The following is a 15,896-nucleotide window of genomic DNA, read 5'->3' as shown; positions in this document are numbered from 1 at the left end:
TGGTGTGTGACCTATACATCCACTTAATCCCTGAGCTAGTAGTGAGGAGGAAAAAGCTTGCTCTACTCATTCTTCTCTGTGTCAAGGGCTGAAGCTGCTGGATCCACTTCAGTTAACAGCTGAAGAAAAGGAAATCCTAGGTGGCCCATAGCGAGTGCAGGGTTTGCAGTGTCACTGAGTTCTGCTTTGAATATAAACTGTGATTCCAAGTATGAGACACTCAGAAAAACTGTCCAGAGGGAGATGTTGTGAATTTAGATGCAAAGCCTCTGTCGAGAGTAGCAATTCCTTGCCTTTTAATGTGTTTTTAGAGGGATGAGATCATCTACTCCTGTTTCCTTTGCAGGACTGTGTGTAATATGAGCTTGACTTTTTAAAATTGTAATTATTTTTGTAATTTACTTTGGTTTTCTAGTTGGCTGCAGTTGAAGTAGGTACATCTGCTGAAATTAAAGAATAAATGCATGCTAACTAAAAGTAATAAGTTTAAAAGTTTGTGTGGGAACTTCAGGTAGGCCTCAGACTTGAAGGGCTCTGCAATAATATTTCTTTCTTTTCCTAAAGCCCTTAAGGGGTTTTTATTTTTCTCTAATTGGGTGACACTATTTTGTGGATTTTTCAAAGTCCCACTCGCAGCAGACAGGGGACTAGATTTATGAAGAGGGAAGCTTCTTCCTGCCTGGGGATGAGATCTCCTAAAAGCTTCTTTCATAGATGTTTTGAACAAAGAGGAAAATAAAGGCTCATGTGACCCCAGTATCAATTAATTAGGCATGATTGTACTATCTGCAGGAAATATGAGAAGACTCCTTTAATCTCATTGCCATTACTATCTCCCATGTCACATTTTGTGGTATGGAGCTCCTTCTCTGTATAGACCTGTGACAAATTGTATTCCTAAAGAATCTGTAGCAGTACTTTCTCTCTCTCCTTAGCCCATCAAAAATTCTTGCTTTTTACAAAGAAAAAAAAGTTTCTATTCTTTTGTGAGTGATTTGTTGCTTGCTGTGTGCCTTTTGCCCCAGGCCAGTTAAGTTAAAAGATATCTGGTTCCTTTCCCCAGTTATGATGTATTCAGCCATTTAATATTGGCTGTTTGTGGTTCTTTTTAGAAGATTGCATCTCAGGCCAGCTGTAGGCTGTTTGGTTAAAGCAGGTACAGTTGTACTCCTTTCAGCATAAGTCAGGAAGAAGAAACCTGATTACAATAAGGGGTTTGTAGCTTCTCTCCACACTCTGGTAAGGTGTTAATTCAGCTGCAAGAGAGAACAATGGCATCTAAGTTTTGCTGTAGGATTGTTGGGGTCACACCAGGGTACCCCCAGGGTTACTTGGGTGTTCACTTGGGGCTTCAGATGTTCAGATGATCCAAGCAAGCACTGATCTGATCTGCATTCATTTACAGAATACAGAAGTGCAGTCGGTAAATCAACTGATTAGATCATATGCAAGAAACTCCTAAATCATCTTCTGAGAAGTAAATGTAAATTTATTACTAGAAGAGAGTTGGCAAGGTTTTTAGATACTCCTGCTATATTTAAGGGTGCCTGGACTCATTTATGTAGATAAAACTCTGTAAATAGGCTTGCTATAAACTGAGTAAAAGGATGAAAAAAAGCTGGTTTTCATCTTAGGAGCAGCCATGGTGCCAGGAGGAGCATCACAAAATACTGAGAAGTGGCTTTTCTCCGTAAGCTGATTTTTGTGCACAACTTACAAGTGGCCTCTGTGAAATTCTTAGTACTGTTTTCCTAAGTGGATTGCAACTGTTAATTTGGGGAGCTGTTCAACAAGCTTTCACACTGTGAAATTAATTTCTATCACGTGGTTCAGCACAAGTCTTCTGTTCAAAATAGATCCTAAGGCAGACATTGCAGGTAATTACGCCTTATGCCTGAAACCTCTATTTTTAACTGATGTTGAGCTTTTTTCTGGGTTGTCACTGCTTGCTCAAGTCAGTTTTGTGAGGGAGCTATTGTGGCAGAGTGTGACAATAACTGGAATTCGTTACATGTCTCTCACAGATCCTTATTAACACTCCAATGTGCAGGTTTGAGGTTTTGGCTAGATAGGTGAGGTTGAGAGAGGCTGGAGACAGATTTGAGGAGCAGAGTTCTTTCTAACTAAGTAAAGAAGGCCTGAATATGCCTGTGTATATTTAGTGCAACCTGTACAGAGACATTTTTTTTAGCTGACTAAGGAGCACGGAGGAAATAATACAAATACCGAAGTGTTACTGAAATATTTTGCTGTCTTGTTATACCTCCCTTCCAGAAGTGTGAAACTGAATTTTTGTTATTTTGTGCATGTGTGTGTATGTATATACATATATATCTATACTCAGGTTGAAATTTGAGTTCTTTTCTTTAACTGAAATGAGTAATTTATGTGAAGTTTCTACTGTGTTATGTTAGGTAGATATTGATTCAGGACCAGAAATTTGTATCTCCTGGTAGGAATCCAAAGGTATGAAAATCTGGAGGGGGAAAAAATTATTAAGGTATTTGTAGAGCTTTGACTAAAAAAGTATAACATCACTGAAAACTACATTTCCCAAGCAGAAGATGAAGTCACATTTAATGAAAGATCAAGTTGTTTTTAAGTGTTTTCTCTGTATCTACTAAATCTCTTAAGAAACAGTAAGGGTTTCAGTGAATGGTGCTCAGCTACTACAGTGTGGACCTGGCAAAGTAGTGGATTGCAGTTAGTTAATTCCTAGAGTGATACAGATTTCATTACTTCATTCAATTGTTTATCGCTATAGCCAGAGAGTCTAATTTATCATCAAAAGTGGATGTAAATTATTAGAATAATTTCTTCTACTTCTACATTCCTCTCTCTAAAGTTCAGGAAAGCTCTGGGGATACTTTTTATTGTGGTGTTCGTCCTTAATAAATAGATATTCTTGAAGTTACACTGCGTTCATGGGTATTGTGTGTGATGGTAGCCAAAGTGCCTCTTGTGACTACACACTGACTGTTGGCTCCTTTGTGGTGACTCCAGAAGCGTCATCAAGTTGAGAAATAGTTAATATTACTTTCTTTTAACTGAGAATATGAGAATGACAAGCTGCAACTCTGTGTCATTGGGAAGTCTGTATTGGTATGATACAATTTTTATTTTATGAAGTCTTAGTAAAGTCCAGAATTCTTCAGGTGTAAATGCTTCTTCAGGTGTTTAGAAGCCAGAACTTGGCTTGTTTGTTAGACTAGCATCATAAGTTAGTCAGACTTAATAAAAGCAGCCTCAGTATTCTTCCTGCATCCCCAAAAAAAAAAAAAATCTCTGGAAACTTAACTGAAGTGAGAAATGTCCCTGAGTTTTGGCAGTTGAGGACAGGGCAAGCCCAGGGACTGGCTGGATGAAGGGGTTGCTGTCTCTGGAAGAGGAGGAGTGGGGCTGGCAGTGGGGAAGGCACTATCCATGGCTATCTTTGCAGTGACTTTCCTCTTCAGTCCCCCCTTGGCTCTGGTACATCCAGAGTGTCTGGTGTTTATTGCTGATGAGTTCAGCATTAAGGATTTGTGTTTCTGCCAGGAGCATGGTCCAGAGCCCAGGCTGTTTACTATGGATGCCAGAACTGAAAAATGTGGGAAGAGGGAGGAGTATGTGCAGGAGAGGCCTTTTGTGTTTCTCTTCAGAGTTTAAATGAAGAGTGTCTTGTTAAGCCAAGAATAGAATTGTGTTTTTAAGTTACTGGGTTAGCAGCATGTGCTTTCATGTTTCTTTATTCTAGAAGAACTCTTAACTTCTAGAAGTTAAGAGAAGAGGGAATTTAATCCCTTTAACATGTAGAGGAAATGGGAAAGATAGAAAAAATTAGTCCTAGCATCTCACACCTGGAAAACCGTAGAGCACTGGTACAAGACTGCTTGAGGAATGGTAAAGAATCTGCCTGCATGTGTCTTTGGATATTTCCCCTCCTGTTGTCTCTTTGCTAATCTGCCTGTCTTCTAAAAGGATTATTGTTACAGGAAGTCTTGTCTGTTGCTTGTGCAGAAAATCCTCTTGCATCCCCTTTTATTTGTGTCTTGTAATTTGTACAGGTTGATCTGTGGGTAGACCTGTGTGTTTCCCTGTTGTCTGAGGTGTCTGAGTCATCTTTGTGTGTAAATGCATTTCATGGGCTCTCCAGCTCTTTATAAACACAGTATGGTGCATGAACCAAGTACACCACAGACCAAGTTTCTTTCTACAGTCCTAGGATGCAGTCAGGGCTGTGGGAGAGCAGTGTATGCCCTGCAGAGCTACAATCAGGGAAGGAGGCTGGATGGGCAGGCTGCACCAGGGAACACAGCATTACATAGTGCTGGGCTGCAGGGAGGGACTCTCAGCTGAATTTGCTCTAATGTTGTAGAATGTGGTTTTAGCTGCCTTCTGTCCACAAAGATGAATGTGAGGTTGTGGGAAAACTGCAGAAAGTGTGAAAAATGTTGCTTCCCTGCTTGTCTCTGGGATGTTCCCAGAACATATGGTGGTACTATTTTGCTTCTCTGATGGTGGCTTTTTTTTTCCCACTTCAAGGATGTCTCATTTGGCGTATTTGTTAAGTTGCAGAATCCTTTACTCCTTCTGAAGTGTTGTAAGGCCGTAACAGTTTCTTGTTTTCAGCAGTTGTTGTGTGAGATGCCTTCATGCATGTGTGGTATGAATGCTGGATCCCTTTTGACCCCATAGTCACATTGTTCTCCTTCTCACTTGCATGGAGAATCAAGCTAGCCTTTGTCATGCCTTGAAGGTGGCAGGAACTTACTTGTCTTGCAGTCTTGCAATGCTTTAATATGTGTACACTCAGAAAAGAGACTGTTGCAGGGCGGATGAGTTGCTTTGCGCACGTTTATGTGTGCACATTGAAACACTTTGTTTTGATACGTGACATTCAGAAAACCCCTGCATGAGGTTCTTCCAATGTTCTTGGCTTCTGAGAGCTGGAATGAAAACAAAATTGTAATCTAGCTTTATACTTGCATTAGAGAGTAGAATTTAGGAAACCAATTCAAAGATTCTAGTAAGCTTATATGGGGTGCCACCACTGCTGGGAGGAGATCCTGTAGTCATTTGCACCAACTCAGCTAATATTGTGTAGTTAATCCATGTCTGTATGGTCTTGTAGAGAAGGCAGAGTGGAAATTGTGGTTGACATAAAATTTGAACAGTTGCTTAGGTATTGCAAAAACCTTTTTTGCCTGATGTTGCTGCTTCTAGGGAGACTGAGCACTCTGTGCAAGTTGGTCAGTATGTGTTTGGGAATTTCAGCAGTCATGTCAGCATTGTCTTAGGACTTGCCTTTTCTCTAGGCCTCATCTTTGCTGCACCTAAAACCCCTGTGCCCAGACCCAGAAGGTAGCTGCTTAGGAGAGCCATAGCTTTTTGTTGGTGCAGTAGTTGTCTTGCATGCTGTTTACAGAAGTTGATACAACTGAATACATTCTTCATAAGTAGACAAGAAATGGTTTGTATCTGTTGAAGTTGTAGATGGGGTCTTGCTGTTGACAGTCATGGTTAATGCACCACTTTGCTATAATAGATGAAGCAGCTCCTTCATCACTCCCAAGTAGGCATTTGTTGTGGGCTCTCTGTGTGTGCTTATCATTCTCAGTTTCATTGGTAGTGCTAGTTGTTCAAGTTGAGCACAGCAGAGCATCTTTATCTTTCAATTAAGAAATTCAGCCTAGTTCCCCATCTCTTTTGCCATTCTTCCTTTTTTTTCAGTTTTCAGATGCTGCCTTTTGCACTTTTAGCTACCCAGCTATCCCCAGAGAAACTGTGAATAACAGTAATTAAAAGGCTTCTGTATTATCAGCACCCCCTTTATAAACCACATCTGTTATGTGAATGGCTGTACTTACAGGTGCAGCCTTTATCCTGCTGCAAAAATCAGAAAGGTTTCTTTTCCCCTGTAACTGCTGACACTTTTGGGTGGGGTCATAGTGTGTGAGTGGGGGATTGACAGAGAAGCTCTAAATTACCATTTCAGACTTGGTCTTCTTGATGTGGTGAAAGTGGTAGTATTTTGCCTGAATAGGTGAACAATAGATAGGATAGATGACCCTCTGCTATCAGGATGAATTTGATGAGTGACTTGTCCTGTTTTCCAGGTCTCTTGCTGCTAGAGAGGAATTAGCAGGATGGTTGTCCTTCTGAAGTTTTGTGCATTTTTAAGAGAATTGGGAGAGGGGGAGAGAGAGAGAGAGAGAGAGAGAGAGAGAGAGAAGATAGTCTTGAAACCAAAATGTGATCTACTTCTGCTTTTCTCCACAGCTGCCAAAAGCTTGCTGAACAAGAAGTCAGATGGAGTGAAGGTAAGTTCTTGCTTTGCCATTCACTGTCTCTCCCACCATCTGAACAGAAGGCAGCCAGTCTCTCTGGTGCCTGTCCCTTTCCAGGGTAAAAACACAGCCCTGTGTCTTGTTATGGAACCCTGGGTGGGATCTTAGTGTCCCTTACATGCATAACTAGCTAAGTGCACTGTTGCAGCAGCAGGAATTCCTTTTCCCCTTTCTGTGATGTATGGAGAACTGGTCAGCACTGGATTAGAAAGACCAAGGACTTGCTCAGTTGTTACACATGCCTCTTACAAGTCTGTTCTGTTCAGTGCTTCTGACTGTGAAAATTGCATAGAGCAATTGTGAATGACTGATGATACAGCCAGCAGACCCCATGGAAGTTTCTTGGTCTACTCACTTGGACAGATGCTGAAGGCTGAGCTGGGAAGAAGGGTGGGGAAGGAGGAGCCTCCAAATGTTCATGTTTGGACAGAACGGAAATTAAGGATTGTGTAAAAAGTTCAATTCATGTGCCTGAAGTTGAGGCACTCTCCTGTTCCCTTCTGAAAGGAATTATTTTTTCCCCACTTCAGTGTCACTCTTTGTGTTGCATGGTCATCCTTTATTTCTGGAGATCACACAGGCCCTTGCCAAGGCTCTGTTGTTGCAGGCAGCAGCCCTTTATTGTCTGGTACTGGAGGAGAGACAATTTTAGGCTAGAGCATGGTCCTCCCCTGTTCTTAATCCTAACTGTTCTTAAGGATAATTGTCCTCCACATGGAAAAGAAGAGTTGGATTCATTTGCTTGCATTTTCCTTTGAAGACCAGACCTTTCTCCACAGCTGTTAGGTGGAACAGTTCATCTCCTGGTTTAGCACTGTGGCAGTCTTCATTCTCCCTCTGCTGGGGGGCTGACATTCACACTGTAGGACCAGCACACTTGTTCTCTCCTGCTCTATGAGCCCTTTTCCATTTTAATGAGGCTTTGTTCCCAGAGGGCTCAGTACAAGCAGGGTGCTGGAAAAAGAGGTGTTTTCAGAAGAGTTGTGTTTGTTTTTGGGACTGCTCTAATAAAACATGTATTCTTACAGTTCTGCAGTATTCTGCCCTATTGACATCCAGGTTTTGGGGTTTGTTTATTTTTGGATCAAAATGCTCTGTTAAAATGCTGTTCCTGCCCTAAGATTCTTGTCTTTGATATGTGCCCTCAAGAGTGAGATTTTGGCCATTGCACCAGCCTGCCTCTTGTACAGACATGCATTGAACACATGCACACTAATACAGCAAGTGTGTTAGAGTTGTTGCATCTGTTGATATTTAAAACATTACAGTAGAATTCCAGTGGAATAAGAATGGATTATCCCTAATGTTGTGAAATGAGAGCCAACAGGTGCTTGCTTCAAAATCTCAATGAGGCAGGGGAGAAGTAATTGGAAAAACAGCAGGTATCAACATGTCTACAAAGTTTTGCTACCCATCTAGATAAAAAATGGCTTTCTTCTTAGGATTCTTGATTTCTAACAAGCTTTCAGGGGTTAAAATATTGGGTGATTGGGTTAAAATATTCAAAAAATGGGCAAAGGATGTACACGTAAATCTTGAGGCACAACTTCCTGGTAATGTAGTTACAAGGAGAGCCTGTATGTTAGAACCTTCCAGCTCCATAGAAAGCTTGTGGTGTTTGGTTCATGGAGTACACAATGTCTTCCTCTGTGAAAAGAATAATTCTGGATTTACTTTTCTTCATCCCTTTGCAGTGTATGTTGCTCCTCGAATGTGTAATTGAATACTTGGATAAAGTGGAAGGTATATTAGAGAGCATAGCATTCTCTGTTCATGGTGAATGAGATTGTCCTCAGGAAACCAGTGCTTCTGCAGGACCTGCAGTCAAGAGTCCATGCAGCTTCCTCCCTCCAAAGGGTTACAGCAGTCTGGCTTTGCAGTGTGAGCCTTGGTGTTGTCCATGAGGTGCATTGCTCATGATCACCCTGGGCTGAGGCCCCCCAGGACTGGTGTTTAAGCTTCCCATTTTCCCTAAATGGTGTCTATCTTCAGGTATGGATTTTGAGTCCTCATTTCTGTAAGTGTTAAAAACACAGAAATAAATAATGTGTTTCTTATTAAAACTCCTGTTTTGAGTTACTCTTGTGCTCAATAATACAGACTTTTAAAAGTACAAGTTGTTTTCCCCCAGTGCTAAGCTTGGACAAGACAGAGAATACATAATGCTCTGTGTGTGTTAGTAGGACATCCTTAACACTTCTGTTGTAGAATTTCTGTGTCTACATGATTATCTCTTTCTTTGCCCTACTGTAATGGGTGCTGCATCCCATTTGAACTGTAGTCTTTTACCACGTCCATTTGCTTGTTGGAGCAGTACTGGCCCATGGACTGCTGAGGACAGGCTTTGTGCTGGTCACTGTCTGGTTGGTGGCCTCACCATTGTGACCACCATACTTGTCACATGTTGCTCCTTATGCAGGGAACGTGTAATTTTAGCTCCACTCACTTTCTCACCCTGTACAGTTCTGACAAACAACTTGTGCCAGTGTCTGGTTGAGGTAAGAGCATCTGGTGTTACTTGTGGCGAACAACGATTTTCTGCCCATTGCAGTAGTGCAGAGCACAAATACCATGGCTTGAACACCAACCAGATTTTCAGCTTTGTGGTATCCTTTTCACTCCCACTTCCTATGTAAATTATTCTACATCCAGTGCAGGTTTAGAACAAGCACTGCATGCTGTACTTCTAACTGGAGTCTGCTGCTGACCACATGCCATCTGGTTAGGCTGTTTCTCATGTTTCCTCCAGATAAGAAGACTGGTTTGTTTGATTGTAGAGTTTTCTGTTTGTCTCTTACAACATTCTTGGAAATCAACTCTTGATGGAGATTTGAGAGGAAATATGTTTCAGTTTCTTCATTGGTTTTATCTGATCCAGGGTGACTATGCACCATAAGACTGTTGTCACAGATATCCACAAAGTAGATAAGAATTGAAAGAGTATTTCTTCCACAAATAGATTATTACACAAGTGAAAAACTTAAAGGCTTTAAAGACATTGAAAAAAAAGCACCACCAGTTTGTGTTTATTTACTTTCTGTTCAAGGTAACTTTCCCTTTTTTTTTGGCTGGTATTCAGAGCTGACTGTGCTAGAATTCCACATTGTTTGACAAGGATAGTAGGAATTTCTATTACATAGTATTACACAAGCTTGAGTGAGACACACACATCTTTCTTGAGTTTTATTCCAAATAACTCCATGAAAATGTGTGTTGGTGAATTTCTGATGCAAGGTACAGCATGTACTGGCTGACTTAGCATAAATGAGAGAGGAATGATTTGATAGTCATACATGGTGATAGGAGGAACTAGCGTGAGTTGTGTTGAGCTGATACTAAAAAAAAAAAGCACAATTATTGTTTCTCTAGCAATAGGTTCAAATCCTTTGCTGAAGAAAGTTTAGCACTAAAGCAATGAGGATGCATGCATTTTACTTGGATCAGACCATTTTGGAAGGCAGTGGGAGAAGTTTAAATCAGGAGGGGAGGACAGGAAAGAAACTCTTTTTTAAAATCCCAATACTAGTGTGTCCACACTGGGGTTGTTTTGATAAATTTCCATAGAAATGACTGCCCCCTCCAGCAAATTCCTTTCCAAATTTTATTTGAAGCATTCCTGGTTTTCATTTTGCACTGTTGCTTCTATTTCAAGTACTAATTCTGCTAATTGGTAGATATTTCATCAGCTTGGCACTTGAGAACTTTTCCATTATCTTAAATAATGAATGATTTAAACTGCCTTGAATCTTAAATTCTGCCTGCTCACCAAACCTTTGTAGTGCTGCACTCACTTTTTTCAAGCAGAATTTGGATCCAAGCTGTTGGAGTAGGAGCAGGAAGGGCCAAGTTTTCTCCCCAAGGAATATGGTTTTCTGCTTTCAAATCCAGAAAGTGAGGCTAGAAGATACTGAGTGACGAGTTGCAGAGCCCCTGTAAGATACCACCTATCTTGTGGTCATCTCTGTAGGTCCCAGGTATTTTTTTAAGATTCTAAATTTATGAGCAATGTTGTGCATCTACCATTAAAAAATTTACTTTAGATACTTTCAAATCAGATTTATTTGCGTTCTTGTTCCCCTTTATGACTGTTATGTGGAGTTGGCATCTACTGCAAGGTGAGAGGGGTTAAGGAGTGGGCTGGGGTAAACACCTGGATGAAGATTAAGGACACTTTATGCTGAGTGTCCTTCCTCTAAGCTTGTCAGGGTCTGGGCTCCCTGTAGTGAGTGTTACAGTCCTACTGATGATTTTTTTTATTTTATTTTGTCTCTGGGTAGCACTTCAAAGAGGCATGTTCCCTTTTTTCCAAAGGGGTATTTTACTTCCTGCTGGTGTGAGAAGTTGTGTGTGTTACCAGTTCTAGCAGGGCCTGTAAGACCCATTTCTATAATCAGAATTTTTTAATGCACAAAGTCTTATTTTCAGTTAAGCATGTAATGGTAATTATTTTTTAATTGATCCTTCTCTAATTTCTTTGTCAGTTTCTTTTTTTCTTTGCTGTTTACTTCTGACCACTTGGGTTTGTGACAACGATTTATAAAATTATATCAATAATGTTCTTCAGGCCCCCTGTAACATTATGTGGATAGTAAATTGTGGAGCATGCTGTGGAGTGCAGGAGATTTTAACAGCATTCACTTGCAATGCTTTGCCAAGTCAGTTGATTTTCTACCTTGTCTTTCTGCCACATGCACTCTGTTTTCTTTCCCAGTAAAAGCTGAATAGCACAGCTGAAAGGAAAACTCGACTGAAAGAGGAAAAATCCATTCATTTGGTTTAACAAGGTTAATGTTCTAAAATCTGCCCTATATGTTACATAACTGCAAAGAGGTACCAAATGCCATTTGTTCTGCTGTTTGTAAGAAATATTGCAGTAAGTGTACATTTTATGCCTGATGAGTACCACTTTCCCTGCCCTTTGCCCAGTAAAGAGTATATGGGGAAGGAAGGATGCTCTGTAAATTGGCATGGCTGCTGAGAAACAGTTGGTGAAAGCATGCCTTAAACAGAGAAGGCGCAGTAGCAAGGTAAAGCAACTATAAAATCTGCAAGAGTCAAGTAACATTCACACAGTGGCCAACAGGAGTTAATGCTCCTATCTCTGTATCTGGACTTGTTATAATCTTAAAGCCATACTGTTTAAAGTGTAACTGATTGTTTTGGTGAAGCTAAACAGGGAGAGCCCAAGTTCATCTGAACAGCAGAGTTTTGTGCTGAACTGTGTTATGCAAGACACCTGGGGAGTGCTTTAGATCTGTCTGAGTGCTGACATCCAGTAGCACATTATATCCATCTTTGATGCAGTCAGTTTTTTCACTGCATTGTTGTAATGCCTGGAAACACCAACTGAGATCAAGGGTCCAGTGTGCTTAGCTAGTGGTGGCTAAGCAGAAAATCCCTGCCTCTTAGCTTACAATTTAAATAGACAAGCTGACAAAAGGGCAAGAGAGAAGATGGATTGACAAAGATTAAATTATTTGCTCAGCATCACACAAAAGGGCTAAAGTAGAAGCAGAAATAGGACCTCAAATTTGCTGGTTCAAGATGACTCTCACTATGATGATCTGCTTTTAGTTCAATATTTTTTTCCTACCTTAAGTTCTGAAATGACTATACTCTCCATAGGAATATGAGTTCCTGCAAGCATGATATTTTAACATAAATACTGTCAGTATCAGACTGGGGGAAAACTGCATGTAGAAGATGGAAACACAGAAAGCTGTCATAAAAATAAAATAGCCATGTTAAGTTCCTGGGACTATGAATGGGACCTTGCTTGGAATCACTCTGCTTCTTATAGTATGTTTTAGTATGTGCTGTGGAATGATTTACACTCACCATTTCTAGTATCGCTGCCATGCTGAAGAGAAAGTGATTGTTCAGATTGTCCTCTGTCACCTGCTGACTTCTGTTGATTGTTACCTAAAGCAAGACTGTTCTTTAAGTTTCACTGTAGAGAATCTGCTCCTCTTTGAGAGATGAACACCTAAATTCACACACATAATAAAAATTGTCTGTAGTGCTTTGGGAGAATGTTTTGTCACTCAGGTGTAGGGAAACTCTCTAAGTGATCGGTGAGGTGCTTTACCATAGGCTGTGTCTGACTTTTAACAAGTTTTTTTCATTCCCTGGGACATCTCTGCCCTGCCTAGTAGTTCTTAGAGGGTTCTGTGTTATAGAAGGGAAAGAGATAGCTATACTTCTATAGCTAAACTTCTGTTATCTTACTTACTTTGCTAAGTTGCAGTCACTTTACAAGAAGAACAAAAAGGTTTGCCCACTCAGCTAGTCACCTTGGGAAGGTAACAATAGATGGTTCTGATGCAGCTGTTAAGATGTACTGGGAGATGGATCTGGTTTAGTAACTTCCTTGTATATGATTTGACTTAATAAATTTTAATGCTTTAGCACTTCCTGCCAGTGTCTCATGTTGGCATTATCTAACCTGTCTTTTATTTTCATAGTACTTTGATGCTCTGGTCCTAACACAGACATCACTCCCTGCCCTTTTCATACTGCCAACCTAACTTTTGTTCCCTGTGTTATTGTAGTAGCCAGGAATAATGTCCTTTCTGGGATTTCTACACTACATCATGCCCTGTAATAGACTAACACTGTTTTAAATTTAGCTTGTACTCTAATTAAGTTCTGATCTGCAGAGGGTTCTGTTTCCTCCTGTGTCAGTGTTACTTGTGCCTCTGTGTAGGAGGGTGTTTGTTTTCCACTTGGTTTAGTTGATTCTTTTCCTATTGAACCTTATGCTTGTATCTTAACATTTTCTGTCCCTTTTTTCTTTTGTAACTTACTGGAAGTCTGTATGAATTTCAAATGAGATTGTCTTTCTTAGGGACGGGTTTACCTCAGTATCCATATAGTTCCTTTTTGTCTGCTGCAACTTACAGGATGCATTAAAAGTAAAACCAGTAGTTTTTCATTGTTTTGAATTTCCACAAATTCCCTGTTGTGATGGGGTACAAGGATCTCTCTGGGTTGATGGCAGTCTAAGGATTATATCCATGCACTGGTAGTAGATGCTGTTTTAGTTCTACCTTGAGGAAAAGCCTGTGGAGAAGCTAAATTGTCCTGAAAGAAATGAGAGGAAACACAAATTTGTACACCATGTAATGGCAAGCCCTGTGTTATGCCTCCATGAAATGGAAGATTTGTGAGCCAAATGGTGATCAGATCAGAGTCTATCTGTTCTGGAATTAAAGATCAGATGAGGCAGAAGCTTTGCTAGTTTGAGTCTGTTCATGCAGTGCCTATGTGGCTGTGGACTGTATGGTGTGATTAGGAATGTGGTTCTGGGTATGAGGTGAACATGGGCACTTCTGCTTCCAAACACATGCCACTGTTTGTGTGTGATTGAGCAGCTCTGATGCAAGGACAGCAGGGATGAAGGCAATATTCAAGGTAAGAGCTGTGAACACTCAGTAAGTGTATGGAGTGCGGAGCCACAGCTCCATGGCCTGTTCTGTGTTCCAGTACCAAGGCTGCTCCAGGGGGTGCTGTGGTAGTGTGCAGGAGTCCAGAGCTACAGAACTGAGCCCACACCATCATGGGTTTTGACTGGCACGAGGTGTACTGTGCTGTACCACTCTGTGGGCTAGACTGTAGTAAGCAGCAGAGAAATAGCCTAGATAGTACCAAAGGAGGAGGGGAGATGGAAAATGCACATGGAGACAGCAAGGGGAAGGCATAGCATTGTAATGCTGAATGAACTGCCAGGCTCAGCTTGAACTGGATGACTCCAAGATTTTAGTGAAAAAGGAGGGAACTGCATGCTGAGCCTAATTTACTGGAGAGTGCAATTTGGTGTGAAGGTGTTTTTGAAGATGACTGAAAATGCCATTAAACAAGAGTAGAGTCCAAGAAGGTTGAGTAGTGTTTGAACCTGTTTGTTCTTCTCCCAATATCTGAGAGTGCAAAGTGCTCTAGCTGTTGAGTGCTTCTGTCTTACTTTGTTTGAGCATTACCTCTCCAATCAGGCCCAAATTCAATGTGAGGGAGCCTTTCTCCTCCCCATGCTCTGCACACAAGTTCCCTCTTCTTTCGTCCGTCCCTGTGTGCCTTTCTGTTGTGGCCTCCTCCCTACCCTCTAATTTGAGTTGCAAACACACTCTGCATTCTCCAAATGTGAACACACAGGGGGGTTCTGCCTACCTCTTCAGTTTGGCTGGGGAAGCTGCCCCATTTTCTGAGGTGGGAGAGCACAGAGAGACACCCCCTTCTATCCCATATCTTGTGCACATATATTGCTCTCTCTTCTTCTCCCCTTATATCAGTGTGTGGGGCACCTACATTCTGACCTCAGTGTTTGAGGAGATGGGGGTCTTCAGCCCTGCCCTTTCCTCTGGTGTGTAGTTGTGTGCTTTAATGGTGACTTTTCTCTCTGTTCCTTTTTTCCGTGCCTGTGCATTTCTGCTGCTGCTTATACCTGCCTCAGGGGAGCATTATTGGCAGGGGGGCCCTTGCTGGCACACTAATGTGTGAATAGTTTCTGTGCTTTTCTTCTCATCTCCTCTCTTCCCTTCTCTTTCCCTCTCTCAATGATGTGTCCAGAAAAGGAAGTCGAGCTCCAGTGTGCATTTGATGGTGAGCACCTCCCGTAAGCTGCCTGCGATTCGTGCCTCCGCCATTCTCCATGCCATGCACGCTCGGCTTGTGCTCATCACCCTACATAGCATGTCCGTGCCAGGGGGTGGCCGGGGGGGTCAGTGTGCACCCAGGGGTCCATGTTCTCACAAAAAGGGCTCTGTGATCCTCTGGCCACATACAGCTCCCATTTTGTGCAGAAAATCCAGCTGCTGGCAACTCAGTTTGACTTTGCGTGCTCTGAGTGTGAAATGAAAAAAGACAGTGGTCTTCTGGGCTCAGCAGAGCAGGTGTGTGCCTTCCTGGACAGAAGGCTTTGTCATTCTGTTGCAGAGGTGCCAAAAAGAGGAACAGGTGCTTTGCCTGGTGTTGGTGCTGCCATCCTTGATAGGAGTCTTGCAGTGTAGAACAAACTGGGAGTCACTCCAAATGTGGCAGAGACTGATGGGGCTCCACTGCTCAGATGAAATGTGTGGGCACAGCACCACTGTGCAGCTCAGAGCTGCCTGGTCACTTCTTTTTTTAGCATACTTACTGAAAAGGTTTGTTCAGAGCCTTTATAATCCAAAACTTCCTTTTGTCCCGATCTTGTTTATGTATCCCAGCATGACCAAATACTAAGTAATTGACCCCCTGTCCTGTTCATTTCCTTTTTCATCCATCAAGGTGTTTGACATTTATAGAATTTGTTTAAAAAATAGTCAAATCCACTCTCAAGGGTTCAAAGAGGAAATTGGCCAGTGTCATATTGTCAGAAGTCATACACGGCCCAATGACACACTTTGACACCAAGATACGAACAGTAACCAAAGGACAAGAATTAGTTATTGTATTATCTCCTATGCACAGAAAAATAACAGAAAGGATTTCTCCCATTTCAGATAGAGGTGGGAATGTTACAGTACCAAGACAGCAGAATAATTGTTTTTGCATTACTACCTGGAAGATATTTCTCCTCTTCCTCCTTCAATG

At 41.5% G+C, this 15,896-nt stretch overlaps 1 protein-coding gene across 14 annotated transcripts in view; it reads left to right on the top strand.

The window, feature by feature from the left end:
• CAMK2G (calcium/calmodulin dependent protein kinase II gamma) overlaps positions 1 to 15,896 on the top strand; it is a 114,016-nt gene that overhangs the window by 81,206 nt on the left and 16,914 nt on the right. For 8 of the 14 annotated variants that reach the window (XM_066555131.1, XM_066555135.1, XM_066555133.1 and 5 more), the window contains exons 13-14: positions 6,262 to 6,302; positions 14,892 to 14,924. In XM_066555131.1, the coding sequence (XP_066411228.1) occupies positions 6,262 to 6,302; positions 14,892 to 14,924 (74 nt within the window). The remainder of the gene's footprint in view (positions 1 to 6,261; positions 6,303 to 14,891; positions 14,925 to 15,896) is intronic. The other 6 variants (XM_066555132.1, XM_066555134.1, XM_066555142.1 and 3 more) reach the window with 1 other exon arrangement.

Source organism: Molothrus aeneus, chromosome 8, assembly GCF_037042795.1.
Source record: "Molothrus aeneus isolate 106 chromosome 8, BPBGC_Maene_1.0, whole genome shotgun sequence".
NCBI classification, from domain to species: Eukaryota; Metazoa; Chordata; class Aves; order Passeriformes; family Icteridae; genus Molothrus; species Molothrus aeneus.
The sequence above is the reverse complement of the archived record's forward strand: the minus strand, read 5'-3'. Positions and strand labels throughout refer to the sequence as shown.